General features: G+C 45.8%; 1 protein-coding gene across 1 annotated transcript in view; it reads left to right on the top strand.

The window, feature by feature from the left end:
• Positions 1 to 24,022, top strand: part of DNMT3L (DNA methyltransferase 3 like) — a 187,748-nt gene that overhangs the window by 44,674 nt on the left and 119,052 nt on the right. Inside the window, exons 7-8 of the mRNA XM_085646967.1 lie at positions 4,594 to 4,678; positions 15,455 to 15,543. Of these exons, the coding sequence (XP_085503093.1) occupies positions 4,594 to 4,678; positions 15,455 to 15,543 (174 nt within the window). The remainder of the gene's footprint in view (positions 1 to 4,593; positions 4,679 to 15,454; positions 15,544 to 24,022) is intronic.

The following is a 24,022-nucleotide window of genomic DNA, read 5'->3' as shown; positions in this document are numbered from 1 at the left end:
AAGGTGGCACCCTTGCAACCCAAAATCGAGACCATCCTGGCTTGGGAACCCCCCAAGACGCAGACCGCAGTGAGGGCCTTCCTGGGGCTCACTGGGTACTACAGGAGGTTTGTCAAGGGCTATGGAACGATCGTTGCCCCCTTGACAGAGCTGACTTCGAAGAAGCAGCCCAGGAACGTGATTTGGACTGACACCTGTCAGAAAGCTTTCGACACCCTGAAGACTGCCATGTGCACGGCGCCCGTGCTCTTGGCCCCCGACTTCTCCAAGGAATTCCTAGTCCAGACAGACGCTTCAGAGCATGGTGTAGGGGCTGTTCTCTCACAGATGACTGAGGAGGGCTGGGACCAACCCGTAGCCTTCATCAGTAGGAGGTTACTTCCACGGGAAAGTAGGTGGAGTGCAATTGAGCGAGAAGCATTTGCTGTGGTCTGGGCGCTGAAGAAGCTAAGACCCTACTTGTTTGGGTCTCACTTCCGGGTTCAGACGGACCACAGGCCCCTCAGATGGTTGATGCAAATGAGGGGTGAAAACCCGAAGCTGTTGAGGTGGTCCATCTCCCTACAGGGTATGGACTTTACGGTGGAACACCGTCCTGGTACAGATCACGCCAACGCTGACGGTCTGTCCAGGTATTTCCGCCTTAGTGACGAGGAACCCCCTGGGCAAGGGTAGTTCTCCCCACATTTCAGCTGGAGGGGACACGTGTTAGACCTGGCACCTTGGCGTGAGTTTCCCTTCCACTTTTTGATGGTGTGCCTCGATTGTTTTGCTGGTGTTGTCCGCTCAGGGCACTGCGCCACGGCTAATCCGTGCCGCAGTGCAAGTGCTCCCTCGGTAAAGTGTACCTGTAATTGATGTCCATGATTGGTTTATTGGATTCACTGTCAGTCCCCAGTAGAGTGCACCAGGGGTGCCAGGGCTTGTGAATGCCAATGCTGCTGGTGGGCTTGCAGCGCTGGTTGCGCCACCCACAGAAAGCGGCCTTGTAAAGTGTGTCTAGGGTCTGCCACCGCAGACCCTGTGCGCGGTCCGGGACCGTCGCGCTGACTGCGCAAGTGCCCCCACTTGCCAGTCCCTAAACCTTCCCTTACCTACATATTAGCCACCCCTCTGGTAGGCCCAAGGGCAGGGTGCATTGTAGGCATAAGGTAGGACATGCCCTGATGTGTGTGGCATGTCTTAGTAGTGAATTACAGCCCTTTCCGTTCTTCACTATTGAAGGCTACCTGCTCTCCATAGGCCAGAATGGGCTGCTGGGATCACGCCAACGCTGTGACCCCAGTGGACTCAGAGAGCATGGTAGAGTGTCAAGTTTGGTATGCCTGAACTCAGAATAATAAAATACTTCTTGTAGTCAAGTTTATTTTAATATCCTGGGTTTGTAAATACTACTTTTAGAAAGTTAGTATTTACTGACCTGACCATCTCAGTCCGCCTCTGCTGTGTGTATGTGTTCTGCCTGGCAACAGTAAGGAGCAGGGTTGGGGAATCCCCAGAGACAGGTTGGCTGCCAGGTGGTGGGTAGAGAGGTGACACCTGGATGGGTGGGAGGAGTACACCTTGACTCTTGAATAGACCTGTGCTCTGCCACCACAAAGCCGGCGCCACCCCCTGTGGGGCGGCTGATGTCTCTGCCCTGCTGCTGAAAGGAAAGAGCAGAGTCACCATAAAAAGTGCTCCAGAACTGGACTGAGCCAGGCCTAGGCCCCCTGGCGCTAAAGAACAAAAGAATCATGGTATAAAAGTAGGAGCCTGGCTCCTAAGAAATCAGAATCCTGTTTACCACAAAGAACCTCTGCCCGACTAGAAGGAGAAGGAGACGCTGGAGGAGCTGGCCTGCTGCCTGCCTTGCTGAGAAAGGAGAGGAAGAGACTTACTGAAAAGACTTTGCTACTTTGTGCTTGAACATTCTCCAAGGGCTTGATCTGAGCTTGCCCCCTGAACTGAACCCCAGGAACAGTGGGTTCTCTGTGCTTCTTGCTCCTCCTCCAATTCGAGCCGTGTGGGCATCCCGCTGGAAAAGAGACTGCGCCCCTCATCGCCCCTCCTAGGGCCGTGACACTCAGGAGCTCGCCTGCCGCAATCCCGTGAGAGCCCCGCTCCGTCCGGAGCCGCTCTCTGTCCCCGGGCCAGGCCGCCTGCACCCCTGTCACCGCCTGCCATTGGAGTGCGCTGAACGCGCTATCACCCCTCCTGCCGGAAGCCGTCCGACGACTGTGATCCACGCCGGGTCACCCAGCTGCACTGACCGTGCCCTGTGACCCCGCTTCGCTATCCCCGGACATCTCAGGCCGCGCCGCCCCCGCTGTGGAGACCCTCCTGCACCGCCGTGCTAAAGGGTCGCTGGCCGCGCCTGCCTACGTGCCCACACCTGCTGATTGAGGACCCAAGAACACTTCCCAAGCTGAGAGTCGCCCCGACCTGTGCCGACTCTCCACATCACGAAAGAAGTTCCAGTATCGGGCTCGGGGCCCGCAACGCCTTATTTCCCCGTTCGCAGGAACCGATCTCTGTGAGTACTGGAACTACAAGTAAAGAGACTACGAACTATCCATTTGAAACTACGAACCAAGAACATTTGCCTGCTTTACAACCTGGTGGCCTAGCGAAAACGTTATTGGTCTTGTGATAAGTCTGTTGAGATATATATACCTTATTTTTACATAAAGACTCGTATTTTTATATATATCCAAGTCTGGTGTCCGTTTCTGGGGGGATTGATGTATTTACTGTGTGTATGATTGTAAGTGCTTAACCAACAACGCCTGAGGAATCGCCTTGGCTGCTCACGCCACGCACCTAGAGGGTGAGCAAGGGTCATTCGCGAGGGGTTATCCTGCGCCCTGACGTGGAGGAGAGGGTTCCTGCTTGACACAAGGGCAACCTTGCGCCAACCAGAGATCCCCGACTCTAACAGTTGACTTGCGCAGCCTCTGCTACAGCTGCAGAGACGTAACCGATGGGGTGTTACAATCTCATCCCTGGTACCACCCGAGCATACGCATTAAGGGCGGACTTAACCTCAGTGCGTGACAGTGGGCATGCGCAAACCCCCGCCATTACTCAACCAGGCATCTTTTCCTAGCGATCATTGTCCTCACAAGGACACCGGAAATCGCGCACCTGGCGAGACTTACCCAATTCGCCAATCCACTTAACATCAATCACCACCATTGGCCACACTATATATAGCCTGATGACTCTCTCCTCATTCCTACATCGGCGAAGAACAGGAGCAGTCACCTAGGAGCAACGTGTGAAACTTTCCTTGAGGCAGTAAGAGTGTGTTTGAATGTATAATGACCGTGTTTTTGTCTGACGGACTACTCCAGGTGTAACTGTGATTGTTTGTTTTAAGTCAATTTCCTCAGACCACATTTTCATGCCGAACGTGGTCTATGTTTCTCTTTACAGGGTTTGACAACAGGGGTTTCCCCTCCCCTCCTCCCATGGGGCAAGTAGCTTTGGTATTTAGGATAAGAACAGTGGGATCCTATCTCACTTCATGCTTCTTTGAAATCATGTACACAGATAGAGTGTCACATGTCACACGAGTAGTCACTCACTTATTACTGAATCAGTGCATGTATTGTGTTCAGTACCTCACCGTGACCAAGGGTTGTTGTTATTTGTTCTCTCTTTCAAATTTCTATTACAGGCTTGACCTTGGAAGCCATCCAATAGTGGAGAGTGACACAGGTCACACCCGCACAGTGGCATCTTCTTGCCACCAGTTGGTAAGAACGGAGCCCCCCCCCTTTCACTTAGGTCCTGATGAATGCCCTGGACCCACCTGGGCCAACACGGCAGAAACATGTCGAACGCTTACACTACGGTTAGGGGACAATGATTTCCCCACACACCGTTTATTGGTTTTAATATCATATAGTTACCAACCACATTAAAATATAATTTGATAACTAAAATGATTTTTACTCACACTCACTTTCTCACGGGCCCCCACTTAGTTTAGAAGTGCATCCCTGTCGTTAGGTGTATGCCCGATCTCTATCAAACCAAGGTTTTAGAGGGCGAGGACTGGTCAATGATGAAGCATGACACCAGGTGGTGTGTGAGACCAGTCCGTCACATTTTGTGAGATGCCTTCACTCACAAAATAACCCAAACCCCACAGTGGTCACTATACTAGGAGCAGTTCTTATTGTGGTTAACATTTAGTGTTGGAGGCTGCTAGCTCCTAGAACCCCGCACCTCTTGTTCCCTTATCCACGCACTGTGGAGCTCACGTGTAATTATGTCTCCTAAAGGTACCAAGTACAAGTGATTACAACACATGCCTACTAAAGAGCTGAGGCTACTGCTACAGTAAACCGTCTCTTGGTCTGACACCCCATGGCTGGGGCTGAGATTGGTAGTGGAGTAGATCGGACTCTTTCAGGTTAAGGAAAGCAATGTTCCGCAGAACATGAATTCTTCATGGCAGGAGATGCAAGTGTTTCTCATAACCATTCGATGTGTGGAACCCAAGTCTTACGCAGGATGTTGCAGCTGGTCCTTACCTTGTTACTACTCTGCAGCCATTGTTGAACAGGTGTCTGACTGAGCATCTTCTCTTCTTTCTCCTGATAGAGCCATCTGGAGGTATTTAAACCAGTCGCTGCCTGGGAGCGGAAGCCTCTGCAGGTGCTCTCGCTGTTCAATGACATCTCAAGAGGTCAGTACCAGCTGCTGTCTATGCATTTTGTAGCATTTTGCATGTGTGTGTGTTTATAGGAAATATCTACTGTCCTCCCCAGGGCATCAATCTTTCCAGCACTGCATGAAAATCAGAGCACAGGGGTGGAAATACTTCTAGAATCTGGGGATTGCAATATACGAGACTGCAGTGATAGAAAACGTCTCCTCTTTCATCATCGATTTTCAGGAGCAATATTTATAAATCTTCGGTTGAGTTCAATCATTTATTTCTGAAGATATTTATAGCAGAAGATGAAATTATGAATAAAGTATTCATTTTATGTGTGTACGTCCTTTAAATATGTATTTATAAATAGTAGCAGTATATGAGTTTAGTAAGCTTAATAGTTACCAGTTGGGTTACATTACCCTTTCGTGCACCAGATTTTACAAAAAAGAGAAAATACAGCATTTGAAATAACTGACAAAGAAGTGGAAAATAAATACAAATGGATTGTGCTACTCAGCGCTTAAAAGCAAATAAAAAATAGAAGGCGTAAGACCAGAAACGAAGGAAAGAAAAATATGTCAAATGCGGTCTATAAGCAGTGGAATTTAGAAAGACTACAGTTAGCCCAGTTCATTCATTAGGTATGTTTCAGAACCAGGACTTATTAACAAGTTAATGAAAATTTACAGATTAATGTAGTGTCTTTCAGAATCTTAAATTAGTGCTGGTGCTGTGGCTTCATCATTTGTGGTGTATGATTTGTTCATGGGCAAACAATAGGTTTCAGTGCACACATTTGACTACATTTCTTGTATGCCACAGAATTCAGGGAGATTCCCAGATCAACAGTTGATGATGAAGTCTTTATGTGTCCCTTACCGAGGTATTGATTTGCCACTTAAGTCTATAGGCAAAAGTGGTGCTCTTCAAGCATCTGACAGTATGCTGTGCTGCTTTTGTCAGCAAAACACACAAGATGATGGACGGAATGTTGCACATTGGCAAAACATTCACCCCCAGATCTGGGTTTAATCCATCGTTATCTTGCTCACCACGCCACCCCAGTTCAGACATGGCCATATGCAAATCAGTCTTGACCCTGTGCCTCATGGGAACAGTCCAGCCCGAACTGCCAAGCCATGTCTTCCCTGGACCGTAATCAAGCATCCTAGGACCTGTTTCGGGGTTTCACCCCTCTTCAGCCAGGATAGCTTGACTCCAGTGGCGTAGTGAACACGGGACCTACGTCTGGGCATACCCTTCCCACATAGGGCGAACAGCAAAACACACAAGATGATGGACGGAATGTTTCACATTGGCAAAACATTCACCCCCAGTCACATATCTGGGTTTAATCTATCGTTATTTTGCTCACCACGCCACCCCAGTTCAGACATGGCCATATGCAAATCAGTCTTGACCCTGTGCCTCATGGGAACAGTCCAGCCCGAACTGCCAAGCCTTGATCGAATAGTCCACTTTAGAATACAGCTTGGCACTGGTGTGTTGTGTATCCACCCACATGGCCAAAAACACATTTAATGCTAAGCTGTTTTTATCAATTGCCTTAAAAAAGAAAAAAGAAAAATACAGATATTAATCATACTCAGAAACACATTTAATGCTAAGCTGTTTTTTTCAATTGCCTTAAAAGATAAAAAATAAAAATACAGATATTAATCACACTTAGAACAAGGGAAACATGGGATCCATAGACAGTAGAATACTTGCCAACACCAAAGACATGATAATGCACCATGAAAGTCTGAGTCTGGGGAGTGTCCTATGTTGCCGCAGATATTTCTGCCAAAGTGATCCTGCACTGACCCTGGAGAGTGAATACCCCTTGCATTATAGGCAGTAGAAATGGAAAAATGGATCCCTTTACTCAAGGTTGCAGAAGATGGCCATTTCCATGCCCAAATAAACCAAACGTCCCAAATAAAAACATGTTTTACAAAAAGATGTTCTTTCTGAGTAAATAGAGAGTATCCTATAGACATTTAAAAAGTGCAAATTTTCCTCAGCCGAAGAAGAAGAAGAGAAATACCAGGAAAAAACAAATCATGATTGCAATGAAAAACCAAGGGAATTTTGGGGCCAAAAACTGGAGAAAGGTGAAGTAGCACCCTATCAGGAAAGAACTTCAAACACTGTTATTTAAATCGCATGGCCCGCAAAGAACAATAATCCCAGGAAGGTAGAACGTGTCACAGTTCTTCACTATGAAAACGTAAAGAAAATAGATTTGCTCCAGAGCTTTAGCCATTTTATAGATTACAATGTCCTGAGTAGCTGGATTGGAAAGCCATCTGTGCAGTGAAAACTTGAAACCTCACTGACTTCGCCTAGAATCTAGGTTCTGTTGCTAAGCTTAATTGAGTGGGTTTTTGACATGATATCCACCTTTGTAAATAAAACTATGCACTTACTTCAGTCCACTTAACATTCAACTGGCATTTCACTTGGTTTCTATGAAGTCTTCTGTTTGCTATGATCATAGATATCACTTCATCCTTAACCTCTCTGAAATTTGACTCACTGGCCACCACTTTTCTCTCGGCAGCCCATGGGCCTGTTTATCCGGTCTTTGCCAAGATGTGCATGAAATCTGAGTACAATGATTACTTTTTCTGCATTGATGACAGAATATTCAATTGAACATACAGGCATTTATGCAGCATCACTGTCTTGGTCTGTGATCACTAGAGTGACGCTTGGGGAAATTACATGGTCTTACACACACATGCTTCACTTCCTGATGTGACTTCCAATGGTTCTGCGAGAGAGCTCTCAAACTCCTCTGCCCCTTCTCTGTGTAGTATTATTTGTTTTACCTCCAAAAGTGCATTAAAATGCAAGGTTGTTGGCTACCTCTTCAGTGTAATAAAATGTAGGGTTATGTGTTAACTTCTGTAGTGTAATAAAAGTGCAGGAGTTGTTTGATAACTTCTGCTTCAAATTCAAGTACAGTGCTGTGTGTATTACAGTGCACCCAATACAATGTATTATCATCTCCCTGCTGAAGTGTGATAAATTGAGTTATTACCTGCTATATGGTATTGGAGGACGATGTTTTCTCATCACGTTTAATAATCTACTAACGTGCAGGGATTGTGTAATGGGTTGTTGCCAGTCTGGGGTCTAGTGACAGTTGTGTGCTCTCTGTTCGTAGTTGGAAGTCAAACTATTCTAGGAATGTGTTGGTAAGTAGTGCCAAGTACTGTCCTTGTTAGTATACATTAAATCAGGCTCCCCGTTAGACTTGGCCCCCCCTTTCATTATGTCAGATCTTGCACCGGCCTTGTCTTACTCTGTCATGGAACTCTATAATATTTATTTAGCTACGGCTATGTTTCCTTCTAAATGGAAGAAGGGGCACATTAAGCCATTATTGAAGAAACCATCAGCTGATCCCTCAGATTTACAGAACTACAGACCTATCTCCCTTCTCCCGTGCTGCTCAAAAATTATGGAGACTCTGATTAATAAACAACTCTCGGATTACTTGGAACAAAATAACCTTCTTGATCATTCCCAGTGAGGTTTTCGTGCTTGCTATAGCACCGAGTCCGCACTGACCGAAGTAACTGACTCGATAAGGATGTCACTGGACATTGGCATTCCCACGATCTTAGTTCTCCTTGATCTGTCAGCAGCTTTTGACACCATCTCTCATAGAATCCTTCTGGATATGCTACAAGAGATTGGTGTCAGAGGAATGGCCTTGAAATGGCTGCAAAGTTTCCTGACCGATAGAACACAATGTGTCCAATTGGACACTTTTGTGTCAGAGACCACAGTAGTGGACAAGGCGGTACCTCAGGGTTCCATCTTGAGCCCCACCTTGTTCAATATCTATGTGTCCTCCTTGACAACCATTATCAAATCTTGTGGGTTTGAGACAATCTCATATGCGGACGACACTCAGGTGATAGTCCCCATAGAGACAGATCTGGCTCTGACTAGAGAAAATTTTAAGAGCTGTATGCTAAAAATAGCCACTTAGATGAGGAAGAATTTTCTACAACTGAACTCCAATAAAACGGAGATTCTGCTGTTTGGCAAAGCAGAGGAGTTATGAACCTCTGATTGGTGGCCTGTAGAACTCGGGGTAGCCCCTACACCAAAAAAGTGGGCGAAAAATCTGGGCATCGCAATTGATGACAGACTTTCCATTGAGGAGCATGTAAAAACTATCTCAGGCACTTGCTTCGGCATGATGCGAATGCTGAGAAAAATCTTCCCGTGGATTCCCCGCTCTGCCAGAAAGGCCCTCATACAGGCGCTTCTAGTCAGTAGAATAGATTATGGAAACTCGCTACTGGTAGGAATTAGGGAGGATTTATTATCAAAGTTGCAAGTTGTCCAAAATACAGCTGCGCACCTAGCCCTCAACAAACCTTCTCGAACACCTTCACTACCTCTTCTGCGTCAACTGCATTGGCTTCCTATTAGGAAAAGAGCAGTCTTTAAGCTCTTGTGCCTAGTGTTTAAATCACTTCAGTGGAAGGGCCCGCCTACCTAAGAAAGAAATTAGATCCTATATTCCCGTGCACCAACTGAGATCGAGTAGTCGTAACCTGCTCTGCACGCCGAGAATCAGGAAAGTCAAAATGGGCCGTCGTGCTTTTTCTCATCTAGCCCCTGTCCACTGGAACAGACTGCCAGATATTCGAGCCTGCCCTAATTTGGCCCAGTTCAAGAAACTGCCTCAAACCTGGCTGTTTTAATGAGCACTTTAATATGTTGCCTGCTACCCAGGCGCCGAGAGATCCCCTTGGGGATGATTCGCTGCGCCTTACAAATAATAATAATAATAATAATAAAATAATAATATTATTCCATGGGCATTATTCAGAGAGGCCTTCATCTATTTGGTCAACTCCAGCGCTGGGCACTTTCTTACCATCAAGCAGTATCCCTTGCTTTCATATGGTTAATTTGGAGAAAAGCCTACAGTGAAACCCACACACATCTGGAGGCCTGTCTTATAACCTATCTCACGGAGCCTCTTTGACACCCTCCTCCTAAGGAGCTAAGTTGAGCAGTGACTGGGAGCTCCATTCACGTCTCTGCTGTTTTGTGGGTGGTGTACCAGCATTTCGATAGTAAAGGTCCATCAGTGCTTGAGATCGGGCAGTGGAAATGGACTGCACTGGGGAGCACCAGTCCACCCGTTTCAAATGTCATTCAGGCAGATTTCATGCATTTCAAGCATCTGATTTCTCCAAGATGTTGCAAAGAGATGCAAGTGCAAGCAACACATTACACCTCACATGTGTGGGAGACATCTTCAGGCTTTGTGCTGCAGAGCATTTAGCAACATTTAATCAGAGTTACATCTAGTGCCATGTGTCTTGTTGGACAGCCATTTAGACTTAAGGCCTAATTATGAGTTTGCTTGTTCGATGGACTGCCAAACCCACAGTGGAGGTGCGACTACTGCCGCATCTGCGGTCTGACCACCCTGTTACAAGATTGGCAGTTAGACCACCATGGGACCACTGTTACCACAGGGATCCGTGATCCCTGGTGGTAACAGGGAGTGCCCGAGTGCCAGGGAGTGCCCCCGGTGCCTCGGTGCCAGGATGCATGCAGAAGGGCACATAGTGTGCCCCCCTGTATGCATGCACCCCAGGTTCTGCAGGGCAAGGACTTTATAGTCCAGACCCTGCATGACGAACGTGCAATGGTGTTCCCATTGCGGTGCCTTGCGAAGGCTCTTGTAAGAGTCTTAGTACAGCACCATCATGGGCCAGCCGCCACCAGACCGCCCAGCCTGAATTCTAGTCGGAATCCAGCAGGCGGTCTCATTATGGGTTTGGTGGTGTGGTAGCGGGGCACTGGCGTGGCAGTCCACTCCCACACCGCCACACTCATAATAAGGCCCTTAGACTTAGGTACACCTAACATTCAATTTCATTGAAGCAGTGTAGCCTGGTTGTAAAGCCATACCAAACTGTAGTGGTTTTCTATTGCGGATTGGTTGATTGATTGCTTATAGGCTTTTTCTGGGTGTCCTGGTGCTGTCATCTATGTAGAAGCAGAGCCATGCAGTCAAGGAATTAATGCGTCTTCAAGGATTTGCAAAATGTCCGAAAGTTTTCTGGTCTACAAAGTGCGAGAAGTAGAAGTTCTCATTGCTTGGGTGCATTGTGAGAGAAGGCACGGCTTCCAGTTCTGGCGTTATATATATGTGGAATGGAGAGAAGATTGAAAGAGGAGGAACGCAGAAGTATACCACCTGATTTTATTCTTGAGATAATGAGGACCCCAATAATAGTAGGCCCAATGGCAGTAATGAAGGAATATGAACAAGGCACCCTGAAAACTTGGTAGCCAATAAAGCTTGTTTAGAAACTGAAATGTTTTGTGGCAGGTTGTAAATAGGGCATTTGTGGTGTTCTGGATAATATGTAGTTGAGAAAAGAGGTTTTCAGGGAGCCCACAGTAAAAGTCATTGCCATAATCATGTCAGGAGAGGACAACTGCTTGAACCACAGTTTTTCTGAGCACAAACGGAGGAAGAGGAACAATGTTCTGATGTGCCACATGTGATGACATCAATTGGTGGATATTTTCCAAATTTGAGGATCAAGCCTGAGAGAGCACTGTCACATTTAAAGCCAAGATTGTGAACAGGAGGTGAAAGGACGATCCTAAGGAAAAAGGCCCCCCACTATCATTCCCACTATTATTTAAATGTTCAATTGAAGCAAATTGGATTTTATCGAAGTAGATACATCTGGAAGGCATTACTGGTAATTGGTTTGACAGAGCATGAGGTTATCATCAAGCTTAAGAAGAATTTGCATTCAAAACCATAGGACATTCATTTGAGACCGTAAGATTTGATGATTTTTGGTAGATGGTAACAAATTTTGAAGAGCCTAAGGGTATCAAGGACAAGGCCTGAGGTACCCGACAGGTAATGATTTTGAAAATGGTTTGATGTGGAACCAAGAAAGCAGCTTGTGTGTGGGTAGAAGGAAAAGAAACAAACCATGCCATGGCTTTTCTATGGATCCCAAGTTCAGTAAGGCAAAAGAGAAGGATAGGATCAGAGGCAGTAGTAAAGGCCACAGACAAAGCCAAAAGGATGAGGGTAGCAGAGCCACCTTGGATAAAACCAAGGTTGTCAGATAGTTAAAAAAGTGTTCCATACTGGGCCAGAATACTTGATTGAGAAGAATCATAAAGAATTGGTGTTTTTCAGAAACAAAGAAAGTTGGCTATTGTCAGGTTTCTCTAAGATTTTTGACAGGTAGCGTAGGCGAGCGAAAGGGCGGTCACTACTTAGGGTCGAAGGGTCAAGGGGTCGACAGCTGATTTTTTTTAGTAGTGTTACCACAAGAGTGGAATACCACTTGGAGGGTACCGAGGTCGCAGTGATGGAGGAATTACATAATCCAAGTGGCTGGTAAATATGGGGGTTTTGACAATGGGCAGAGCATTGAAGGGAGAAACGGATTTGATTGAAGACATGATTCTGGGAATTTGAGCCAGGGTAAAGTAAGGAAAACTGGCTATAGAAGAAAAGCTCATTAGAGAGGAGAGTAAATGATTAGCAATAGTAGGAGGTGGGAGTGTAGGAAGAGGGAAGTTGTTGCGATTTTATTGTGAAAGAAGTCAGAGAGAGCATCACAGAGGTATAGAAAGAGAGTAATGGCTGATTAATTGTAAGGGGAGAATGAGATCCCACACTGTCTTGAAAACTTCCTGGGTAGAGGTACATGCCTCTTGAATTTTAATACATTAGTAGAGAGAGCCTACCTTATGGATTTGTTTCTTATATTACCTCGGAGAAGATTCTATAGATGAAACAACAGTCTTTCTAAAGTTTTGCAGTGGTGCTGGGTGGTAGTGAGCGCAGCAGAGTATATTGTAGGAGGAAGGTGGGTGAGGAAGGAGCATTTAGGCTGATTGGGAATGGTAGCATCCAGAGCTGTTGATAACAACTGTTGTAGTTCTGAGTAAAATATCTCTGGGTCATGCTAGGAACACTGAGATGATATTTGACAGCCGCAGAGATGAGAGCAAGCTGTAAAGGGCCTCTGCATCCTGAGAGACAGATGCTGGAAGAAGGTGGGGGAGTTCACAAGACCATCGTTGACAAGAGTTCAAACTGATCGAGGAGGTGGTCCATCCAGACATGCAGATAATTATGAAGCTGTTTATGAGCAGTGGTTTGCAAAGTTGATAACATTACTTTTGTTATTGTACTGTTCTTGGTAGCATTTTTTAGGTTTATATTGCATAACAGAGCTGATTTTGTACAGCAATCCAGTTTTAGAAACAGTTAAGGAAAAGTATTTGGGTTATCATCAACATCATTACCTATTGGTACCTAATAGTACTGGTACTGATACTGTGACCATGTATATTTTTTCTGAGTTTGGCTCATTGTGTTTATTCAGCATGTAAACTATTACAGTGACAATATTCTTTATGAGACTGTGCTAGAGAACATCCACATCAAGACTAGGTCATCTATCACTGTCGTCTCTTGTCTTAGATAATGCGGAAACACAGTTGCTAATTTGCTGTCTAAAATCTGTCCTACACAGAATCATAACAAGAGTTCCTCCTATTTTTCCACCTCTCACTCCAGTGCAAGCTGGATACCAACCTCCTGTATCCTTTAAAGCTGTAAGGTTTTTCTTCCACACTGTTGTAAGATGTGGAATGCCTCTCCTTCCCATCATATTCTCTCTTAGTGCACATCAACAATGTGACTAAAGCTGCAAGTTTCTTCCTCCACTCCCTCAGAAAAGTAGAACACTGAACAATTGTAGTCCACCCATGCTGATCTACAGACTCAATTTTGACAACTTGGTTATTCTGGATTGAGGTCCTCAATCATATCTTGCTTCAATCAAACCCATTCTCTCTCTGGAGTGGGTTCCTCTTCTAAGAGATGAAGCTACATTTCCCACATTTTCCAGGAATTACACTGGCTTTTTCTAACTACAAGGATCACTTTTATGTTTTGCTGCCTCGTCTATAAAGTAATACCTATGAATAGCTATTGCTGTTACTCTGCTCTCCTACCTATCTCTGGAGAACTAATAAACCTTTGATGTTGGGTTTAGGGTCTTTCTTACCAGTCTCGAGGCATTGGGACGGTTCTCGGCTTCAGTTCTTGTAAGTCCTGGTTTGGCCGAGATAGGGGCGACCCTTTCCGGTAGCCACGGTGCTGCCAACAATGAAAGCCTAAGCAGCCAGTGCCCTCCAGAAGGAGTCCCGAGAGGAAAAACCCCGGAGAGAAAAAACCTCTGATGTTGATAATGAGACTCCAGGAATGAATGAGAAGACAAGGAGCTAGAAAACACTGGAAAACCAGTTGCCCAAAAAGGAACCAGGAGAAGCCTGGAAGACAAGTTGGAACAGAAGGCGCATTGGAAAAATAAGAGCCAACAGAAGGAAGGAATCAATCACCAAAAGAGGAGCCACGGAACCAACAGGAGCGAGGACACACCAGCAGGAACCAACAGGAGCGAGGACACACCAGCAGAAACAAGAAGTGTTGCAACGCAAGGAAGGAAAGGTTCTGATCCTTTAAATACAGAAAAAAACAGTAAGTAACATACAGGAACAGGAAGTGACATACAGGAAGTGACATACAGGAACAGGAAGTGACAAAATAGGAAGGAGAGGTGTCGCCATCTTGAATATGGAAAAGAGTGAAGTGCAATAATATGGCCCCCAAGGAAGGCAGATCATCAGACGCCCTCACCAGGTGAATGTAATGTCAAAAGGTGCCTCCGGAAGAAGATGTGCCGCTGTGCAAGTATGCGGTGTGCCCAAAAACCAACAGGCATTGCGGGTGCTTTCCGCAATGACGTTGAAATGGCAACAGCGGGCAGTGATGCTGTACCGCGGCGCCCCCGAAGAGGAGGGAGGGGCGCCGCGGGCGGCACCGCGGTTGGCGGAGAGGAAACAGGTAGCGCCGTGGATCGCGAGTCGGGCCGCGGCGTAACATTTGAAATCAGACTACCCTTTGGATTGAGGTATACAAGTCTAAAACTGTGTCTTCCCTTAATTGCTCCTGCACTGAAGAGGTGACCTCCATCTTGAACTCTCTTCCAGTTAGCATCAGAAACCAACCCTCTCCTTTCCCTCAGAAATTGGCTACTGATTTAACTTTTTTGTCCTGTCCTGGACTAATCTAAGGCCTCCCTTTGAGACATATATCTTCACTTTTTGCTGCTTTCTTTTGTCACTTCTGTCTGTCTTTCTTCCTTATTCACTGTGAATGTTGTTATACACTTCATGAAGTGGTAATCTTTGTTAAATTCCCTCTTTGTAGTTCACTCCCATCCTGACGTATGTATTTAAGTTTAGTTAGATGAAAATAACCTAATTGCTTCCTTCTGCTGGTACACTGTAAAGAGGTGAAAAAAATAAAGTTGATCATAAATATGTGGTAAGTACAGCAAGTAGGTCTCAGTCTGGTAATCCTGTTTGCAAGAGAGGTGACAAGGGAATTCAGCTTCATCAAACGAATATCCATAGATCACATTCTGTAAAAAGGTGTCCCAAGTGGAGGGATGAATATGTATTTTTTTTACTGTTATAGTTCATTGTTGTTTAAAAAAGGAAGATGTGTTATGTATTGGTGCCAGTCTGGGGCAGTCTGTGAGTTTGAGTGTTTTCAGGTATAATTAAAGCTGCTGTGGATAGGCGTCCTTTTGAATTTATGTCCCATATTCCATAGTGAGATTGAGAGCCCTGTGTCTCTTTGTTATGTTCTTGGGGTGTACTTTTATTACCATTGTCATTTGTTTTTTTCCAAAACAGAACTGACAGAGCTCGGGTTCCTGGGCCCTGGGGCTGGTGAAGGACGAATCACCTATGTACGTGAAGTCTCCGACATAAAGAGAACAGATGTAAGTGCTGTTTCATCTCCGCCGAGAATTCCTGATACACTCACTGATGACCTGATGAAAAGGCAAGCACTCGTGTAGATCTAGAAAAGACCTTGCTGTCCTTTGGCATTTGTCAGTACCATGGATAATGCTAGAAGAGTAACTAAAGTGGATTTCTACTACACAAGAATACCACTGCTGATGACACAAAATGCATGCTGGGCCGGACTGTTCTTTTTTTTTTTTAGTTCTTTTATCAGGCATTTCCCTATTAGGTCGAAGACTTTGGAGACTGGTTTTGAAGGGAGCGGGCCACTGGTGCTACCTTGATCCTGCTCCTTCGGTTAATTACAGCAGTCATTAGAGAGGAAAAAGAGGAAAGCGAGAGGGGACAAAGAAAGAATAGGAGAGGGAGATATATGAAAGAGGGGCAAAGGAGCAGGGGCTGGCTTGAACATGTTTGCCAGGGCTGCTTTTGACTGTCAGTCCTTCCCTGAGTGCATGGTGAAATTTTTTAACTATTGGGTAGGGAAGGGCTTGGATAATTTCAGAGAAGGCATGCATGATAATGATTGCAGGATGTGCCCCAACAAACTTAAACTTAACCCCTGAAGTTCTGGTTGTAGTCCATCATCTGAGAAATGGCTGTTTGACCTGCTATCTAGGCAATGCCTTTGTATTTACTCAGGTGAAGAATCTAAGGGCCAGATTTACTAATTTTCCATACAGTGTAGTGTAGCAGCTGCTAATGTTGTGCTGCGCTGCGTGAGAAGGAGATAGCAGGAGAGCCCCAATTTTACTGAAATCTGGCACTGGCCTTCTCCCTGGTGCCAGCACAGAAAAAAACTGCAGTGCAGTACACCACGGAGACGCCTTTGCACACATGCAAAGTCGGAAAATAAAGGAGAAAAAAGTGTTTCTCCTTCATAGCAGCTGGTTGAAGGCTGCGTTGTTTTCTATAGCTAAACCCAGTCTACTTTATTTAGTAATTTGTGTTTAGTGTAGGAAACCTTGGATGGTTTCATGGAAAGGCCCATGCACAACCCATGGTACACCCCATTGGCACTAAGTAATGGAAAGCAGCAATGTGCGCTGCTTCGCGTTTCTTTCATGTTATATATAGCGATAAATATGTTGAGCGCTGGAAAGCCAATCAGACAAAAAGACCCAAACAGCGTGAAATCTTTGTAAATCTACCCCTAGGTGTCCTCTTGTCCTGGAGCCATTCTTGGAACTGGGTGTCATAGTAGTAGTCTACAGTGGCCACTTTTTTTGTGTAATGGATTCTTTTTCCCTACTTTGCCTGTTGCCAAAGGATTTACTGTGTCATCATCATCATCAAAATTACTTTATTCGATTAATACAAGTTAATCATAAAAGTATATATATACATCACAGTTAAAAATGTTAAAAGAAGCAATTCATCAGTATCATTCAATAAATGATTTCCTGGATTTGAGACACATACATAAAAAAGAGGCAACACTGTAACAGGTTTGCGGATCAGGCAGCATACGTAAACAAGCATTTGCAATGCAATAGGTCTCACATTTACGCAAGTTTAAGCTATTGGCATTGTAAATGACAATGCCTTTTATTTATGTTTTAAAAACCAAAATATAAATAAAAGGCATTGTCATTTACAATGCCAATAGTTCAAACTCACGTAAATTCTAGACCTATTGCATTGCAAATGCTTGTTCCCCACGCAGGCTGGTAATGCAGAGAGACATGCCCTGCAGGTCCCAGCAGGATGATAGCCTGCCATGAACAGACACAAGAGTGTGATGCTATTGAATCGAGCACACTGGCTCCTCACCAATAGAGGCCCAGATGTCTATTGACAATTTAATGACGAAAAGTCTGTCTACCTTGGAATTATTTACTTAATATGTTTCTTGTTGTTTATCCAATGGGTTCTCGAGTTCCTACTCAATAATTTATTTTGACCCTTTGGTTCATTCAGCCGTTTTACAATTAAAATATCACCTTGACACTTGCATTTTTATTTGTATGGGAAGTGTGTGTGCATAGTGGTGCTAATGGACAGAGGAGCTATGCAGAGATCTGTGTTGGGATACAGCAGCGCGCATAGAGGCCATGTGCAAAGCTTCCTTGTACGTATAGGGGTATTTGCAGAGCGGGCAATTGTAAGAAAACGTGTAACCGGTGCCAATCGCAGCGATGTGTGTGGATGCAAGATTGGGCAGGGGACACAAACATTGCCAACAGTAATAGAGATCCTCCGGTCAGCCTGCAAGGACGCTCCCAGGGCCACATGCACTACAAACAAGGAAGACATTTAAATTACATACGCACGCCCCTCCCCCAGAAAAGCAAACACTATCGGCAGACATACCAGCCATGACCTCATTAGAAAGAACTGCGCCCGGGTGGGGGCCGAGGGTGCTTACTCTTGTCCCATACAACAGCTATGCCCGGTTCTGTTCCAATAGTTTTATTTGGGTATGAAATAAGCGTCAAAAATTCAGAAAAGTCATAACACATGAGCAAATATGAGCAGTATGGTAATGCACAATGAGAACAAAAAGTGCAGGTGCTCCATATTTAATCTGAAACATGTAAAGACTACCAGCCAGCGCTAAAATGCATTATTGACATGCACATTTCACTCTAGCCCTGGCCACCTAAAATCGGCTACAGTAAAACACAAACACCGATTACTACTTGATTTTATTTGTATGAACACTTATAGCTGGTTTCAGCTAAACAGGCAGCTTGAAACGTCAATGCAAATGAAGACCAACAGCATAAATACAACATTTTAATATTTTAGTGCAAGATTTATTATTGTCCATGTCTAAATATACTGATCCTTAACCCCTCCCCTGCTCATGACGGAGCCATTCCGTCATGAGCCACGGTTGCCGTGTGCTCATGACGGAGTGGTTCCGTCATGCCGCGACCGTTGGCGGGCGCTCCGCCCACGCGGCACTGTTTCCCCGCCTGTGCGGGGGGACAATGCAACTGGGCGGAGTCATGACGGAACCACTCCGTCATGAGCACAGCTCAACCGTGGCTCATGACGGAGTGGCTCCGTCATGAGCACAGCGCCACCGTGCTGCCCCCCAACCCCCCCCAGCGCTGCGGCGGAATTCCCGCTGCAGCGAAAGAGTTAATGGAAATAGTAAAATTATTTATGTTTTAAAAACCAAAATATAAATAAAAGGCATTGTCATTTACAATGCCAATAGTTCAGACTCGCGTAAATTCGAGACCAAAGGGTCAAAATAAATTATTGAGTAGGAACTCGAGCCCCCATTGGATAAACAACAAGAAACATATTAAGTAAATAATTCCAAGGTAGACAGACTTTTTGTCATTAAATTGTCAATAGACATCTAGGCCTCTATTGGTGAGGAGCCGGTGTGCTCGATTCAATAGCATCACACTCTTGTGTCTGTTCATGAAGACCAACAGCATACATACAACATTTCAATATTTTAGTGCAAGATTTATTATTGTCCATGCTAATTCTGTCTAAATATACTGATCCTTAATGGAAATAGTAAAACGCTTTTCACAAATCATCCGAGATGATAACATTTCGGTGTATAGGGCCTTTTTGAAGCAAATATATGACAGCTTAAAAATATCACAGAGCACACACGCGTGTATTTATCAAATCAGAATTTGAGGGTTTTTGTCATCTGGTAACTGATATCGAAATTAACATTAAAGATCTAATGAAGGAAATCAAATGAAAATGTCAAACTGTAAGCAGACAGCGTGCGTCTATCGGTGATGCCGTCAGTTGCCTGGCCTTGTAGGTGTCGCACTCTTGCTCCTGAGAACTATGTTCAGCCATTGTAAAACTTTATAAACACACACCACCAGCAACACACACCCCTGAACTCAACATATAGCAGCCTAAGGGAACTATAGGCGTGGGTGGTACACAAAATGCAAATCTGATGGGCGAGATAGTGCAGGGCGCCGAAGATGGTGGGGTTAGGTAGTGTGGGGTAAACAAGAGCCACCCAGCAGCATGTGAGCGGGAGGCACCACTTGTAGGGGTGGATGTGAAGAGAACTCGTCCCTGTGCAAGCGAAAGTGAAAGCCGCTGCCCCATCAAAAGTGTGCACATTTAAAATACATACTGCAACGAAGCAGAGCATCAAAAAGAAAAACGCAGTTGCTCTAGTACGTTGCAGTGTGTATTTTAAACGTGCACACTTTTGATGTGTAATGTATTTCAAATGCGCGCACACTTTGAGTGCCGATACCCCTGAGCATGGTGTTGTCCTGCCGCAGGCGCTTGGGGTCTTTTGGCAGGCGGAGAGCGGCTAAGCATGTGGAAGCAAGAGGGTGAGCGCCAGATAAACAGTCGAGCAGGGGGAAAAGCGTGACCCGCCGCTCTGATAAATAAAGCCTATAATTGTTTAAACAAGTAGTCCCTAAACATGACATACCAACAGCTGCAGCGCAATGAAACTGTAGTTGGTCGGTGCAGGTTCTGATAAAAACGGTAGTGATGCAGCGGACCAGCAACCAGTAGGGAGGCCGGAAATCGTAAATAAGACAATTGCAAGCAGCAGGCAAGTAGCAGATGGGATTGCCCTCGCTATACGGATTACGCGAGACCTAAAAATACAGGGCCAGACGACATTGTCTGAAATTGTGCTTACGTAAAAGCGGAATTCAAAACCTTTTCCGTTGGTTACAATAAAATTTACACACAAAAAAGATGTGCAAAACAGACTGTCGTGAAGTGTCATCACATGGGCAACACAGGAGATAGTTTGAAGAAAAGATACCAGCAGGGTGGCCCAACATGCAAGAGATATAATTGAGCCGAAACCTTAGCAAAATAAACCTGTGCCGTGGAATTGTTACAAAGTCGAGATGGGGGATATCCTGCAATGGCTTTCAATATATTCTCTAACGGTATGTTTATTACGCTGTGCATTCAATCTCCCTTCTGATACAGCGATCATAAAACAGGTCTTTAGTGCTTGTTTCGAGACAGAGCCACATTTTTCTGGCGATTCAAATAAGCGACCTAAATCAAGAGCGTATACAGTATCTTTCACATACTTTAGCCATAAAATGTTCTCCTTGTACTCAAGGAACAGGCAATCCTATATTATTTGTTGGGTCAATGACACTGTGGGGACCATTAGGATGTAGGGCGGTGGGACCACCGCGGCGCTGGCGGTGCGTAAAAATGCCTTTTTCCTTCCGCCAGCAGCGGACATCCCGCCCGCCATATTAGTATGGTCAAACATAGGCCAATTTCTGACCACCACCGTGCAACGTGCACCGCCATCAAAGTGAACCGGCCACCGCGGTGGTGGGAGCCAATGGATATCATCTGCCATGCAGAATGACGTCCGCCCTGCTCCACAAATTAGGATGACTCAAGCAAGCAGACGCACTGCAGTGGAGACACCGCCCAAGCAGAGACGGTGAAAACTCGACAGCGGAGCGCGAAAGCAGAGTCCCGGTCACGACCGCCATGGACCCAGCTCTACACGTCTTTCCGGTGCTGTACCTGCTACATCACCAGGAACTCATGGACCGCCGGGGATGACGCCGCAGGTACGCAATAACACAACACACAACCCACGGCCTGACACAGGGTCCAAATCCACATCAGACACCCTAGGGGGGACAGGGACACATCCACAAGGGCACCCACACATCACCCACCTGCCACAAAGTCACCCCGCTGCATCCTGGACACACAGCTACCGCCACCATGAAGCAATGTCCCGGTCACGTCACTGCAGCGGCGAACACAAGCAAATACATGTGCACAATGCAGAAGGCAGGGCCAGTGCCAGGCATGGGCAAGGTACAAAAACCACAGGGACACACCCACTCCCACCACACACTAGCACACCTTATGCCATGTGCCTCCACTGTGCATCCCATGCACAACAACAAGCCAGGGCAAAACATACCCTTCACCACACAACAAACAATCAACAAACAATCATGGAGACACACAATGCAGGAGTGGCTGCACAGGAACACACAACACACAGCACAGTAGCACAGGACCAGGGAAACACACACAATGCCACACTCAGGGAAAAGCCAATGAGGACAAGCAACAAATGAACACACACAAGGAATCAACATCCAAATGGACACACAGCCTGCACAGTCACACATACATATCACAGACTGACACACACACATACACACCCCACATGCCAACAGCAATGGAGCACAACAAATAGGGAAACCAAAGTGGGCTGCACACAAATGAAAGGCCATGGAGACACACAACAAGCATGTGTACATCACATCAACACAAGGAACAGAGCACAACACCCTCACACCATCAAAGCACACATGGCTGGCACAGTCAGTGAAATCAAACCACAGACAGCCCAGTGCAACAACACAGAGAGGCAGCAAGGCAAACCATGCATAGGCACAAGGATGAAAGGAAGGCCCTGAAGTCAAACTGGGAACCGCCACACATACATACAATTACTTCACAGGAGTACACCAGCAGCACTACACACAGGGACATCTACATACCTCAGGGCTGACAAACACTTGTAAGAATCTACACACATACCCCCCTCACACCAGCAGCACACAACACCAGTGCCAAACACACTGAAGGCTGGCAATACTTGACAGGCAATATACACACAAATGACCACACACCCTGGGCACAGCCACAAACATCGCACACAGACACAGGTATGCCACCACAAATGTGGAAACAAATACAACAGACAAACACATAACCCAACAGAAACAGCACAGAGCCACAACAACAAAAAACATACATGCCCTGTGCAGCTAAACTGGGGAAAGGCAATGGGAGCACAGACACAACAGGAGTGCACAACCACATCACTCAGAAACAATGCACAGACAACATACCACAACACACACAAGAAGTGCACCATCACAGAACAACACAGCCACAGCAAACAAACAACAGATGCACAGGCAGAACAATCACATAGCAAACATAGCACGACATCAGGGGATGCACACCAGGCAATCACAAGGCAACATACACACACAGCACTGCATGCACAACAAGCTGTGTGTGCACACCAAGCATACCAGACACACACAGAGATCAGTGACAGAACAGCAACCCACACAACACCATACAGCACACCATAAAGACAACAGCACACCCAGAAAGTGAAGCAATAACACAAACAACACACATACATCCAACACAACACCCAATAGATGCACACGTCTGGGACACAAAGGTGGAAACAGCTTGACCACAGGACTGGGCAGCACACACAGTTGAACTGCATATCAGCAACCATGACTGGCAAACAGGACCAGAACATTACACATGACCCATTGGCCCTGGACAAAGAACTGCACCACAAAGCACAGTGGCACAAATGAAGTCATGGGGAGGCACGCACACATACAAACCAAGGGGATAGCTCACACCAAAGTGAAGTGTACTGCATGTCAGTAGGGGACATGGCAGGAGTGTACCACACACAAAGAGAGGGAGTGCAGACCCACAATGGGTAGGCAGCTGAAGCACAGATAGGGGATGGCATGACAACACACACAACATGCCACATTGGAAGCAAGAAGGCACCATGGGACAGCAAGGCATGAGAAAACACAACCACAATGGCAGTGTGGAGCAGCAGGTCTGCACAGACCCCACAAACAGCCACCAGACACATGGATGTGCAACAAAACAAAACACTGAATTGCCAGTAACACCCTCTGCATACTCACAAGTGACAACAACAACAAGTAGGAGTTAGACAGAACTGCAAGGACACACCAACACACTGCACAGTGCACAACATACAACTCACATATGGGCATACAACCACATCCACAGGGATGAACAATCAAAACAACAGGCACACAACTCCTGGGTGACACATGTGTGCAGTTGACATTGCAGAGGCATGAACACATCAACACTCCCCACAAACTCACCCCCTTCACACTGCACACTACCCGGCCATCCAAGAGCACAAATGGAAAGTAAGCCATGAGACTAAGATGACTGACCATCACAAGATGACCACACACATACACCACTGAGCAGACATATAGGAAGAACACACACATGATGACCCTGGACAGCCTGCCTGCAATACCGTGTGCAGAAACCCACCCTGCGCTGACAGTGCCCCCCAACCTGACATGTGTACAATAGAGCCAACATGAACTAATCAAGTAAATGACTACTGCTAACCATTCGAAATTGACACCATTGCCACCACAAGTATCTGGTCCAAGAAGAACTGAAGACCCTGTCACCGCTGAAGAAAAGAGAGCAAGTGAGCTCAAAATGTGACCATGTTGCAGTGCCACACAGACCATGTGGCACAGTAAACCATTTACACACAGCAAAATAACTTTATTCAGTAAGGACACTGACAAAATAGACAACTGGAGCAACTGTCTTTATTCACACGTTGCACAGACAGGCACCATGAGAAGAGAAGAGTAAGGCACAAAATGCAGAGCATGTCCATGAGAAGCTGCACAGGCAAGGGCAAAACAG

This window comes from Triturus cristatus, chromosome 3_2 (genome assembly GCF_964204655.1).
Source record: "Triturus cristatus chromosome 3_2, aTriCri1.1, whole genome shotgun sequence".
Classification (NCBI taxonomy): domain Eukaryota; kingdom Metazoa; phylum Chordata; class Amphibia; order Caudata; family Salamandridae; genus Triturus; species Triturus cristatus.
The sequence above is the reverse complement of the archived record's forward strand: the minus strand, read 5'-3'. Positions and strand labels throughout refer to the sequence as shown.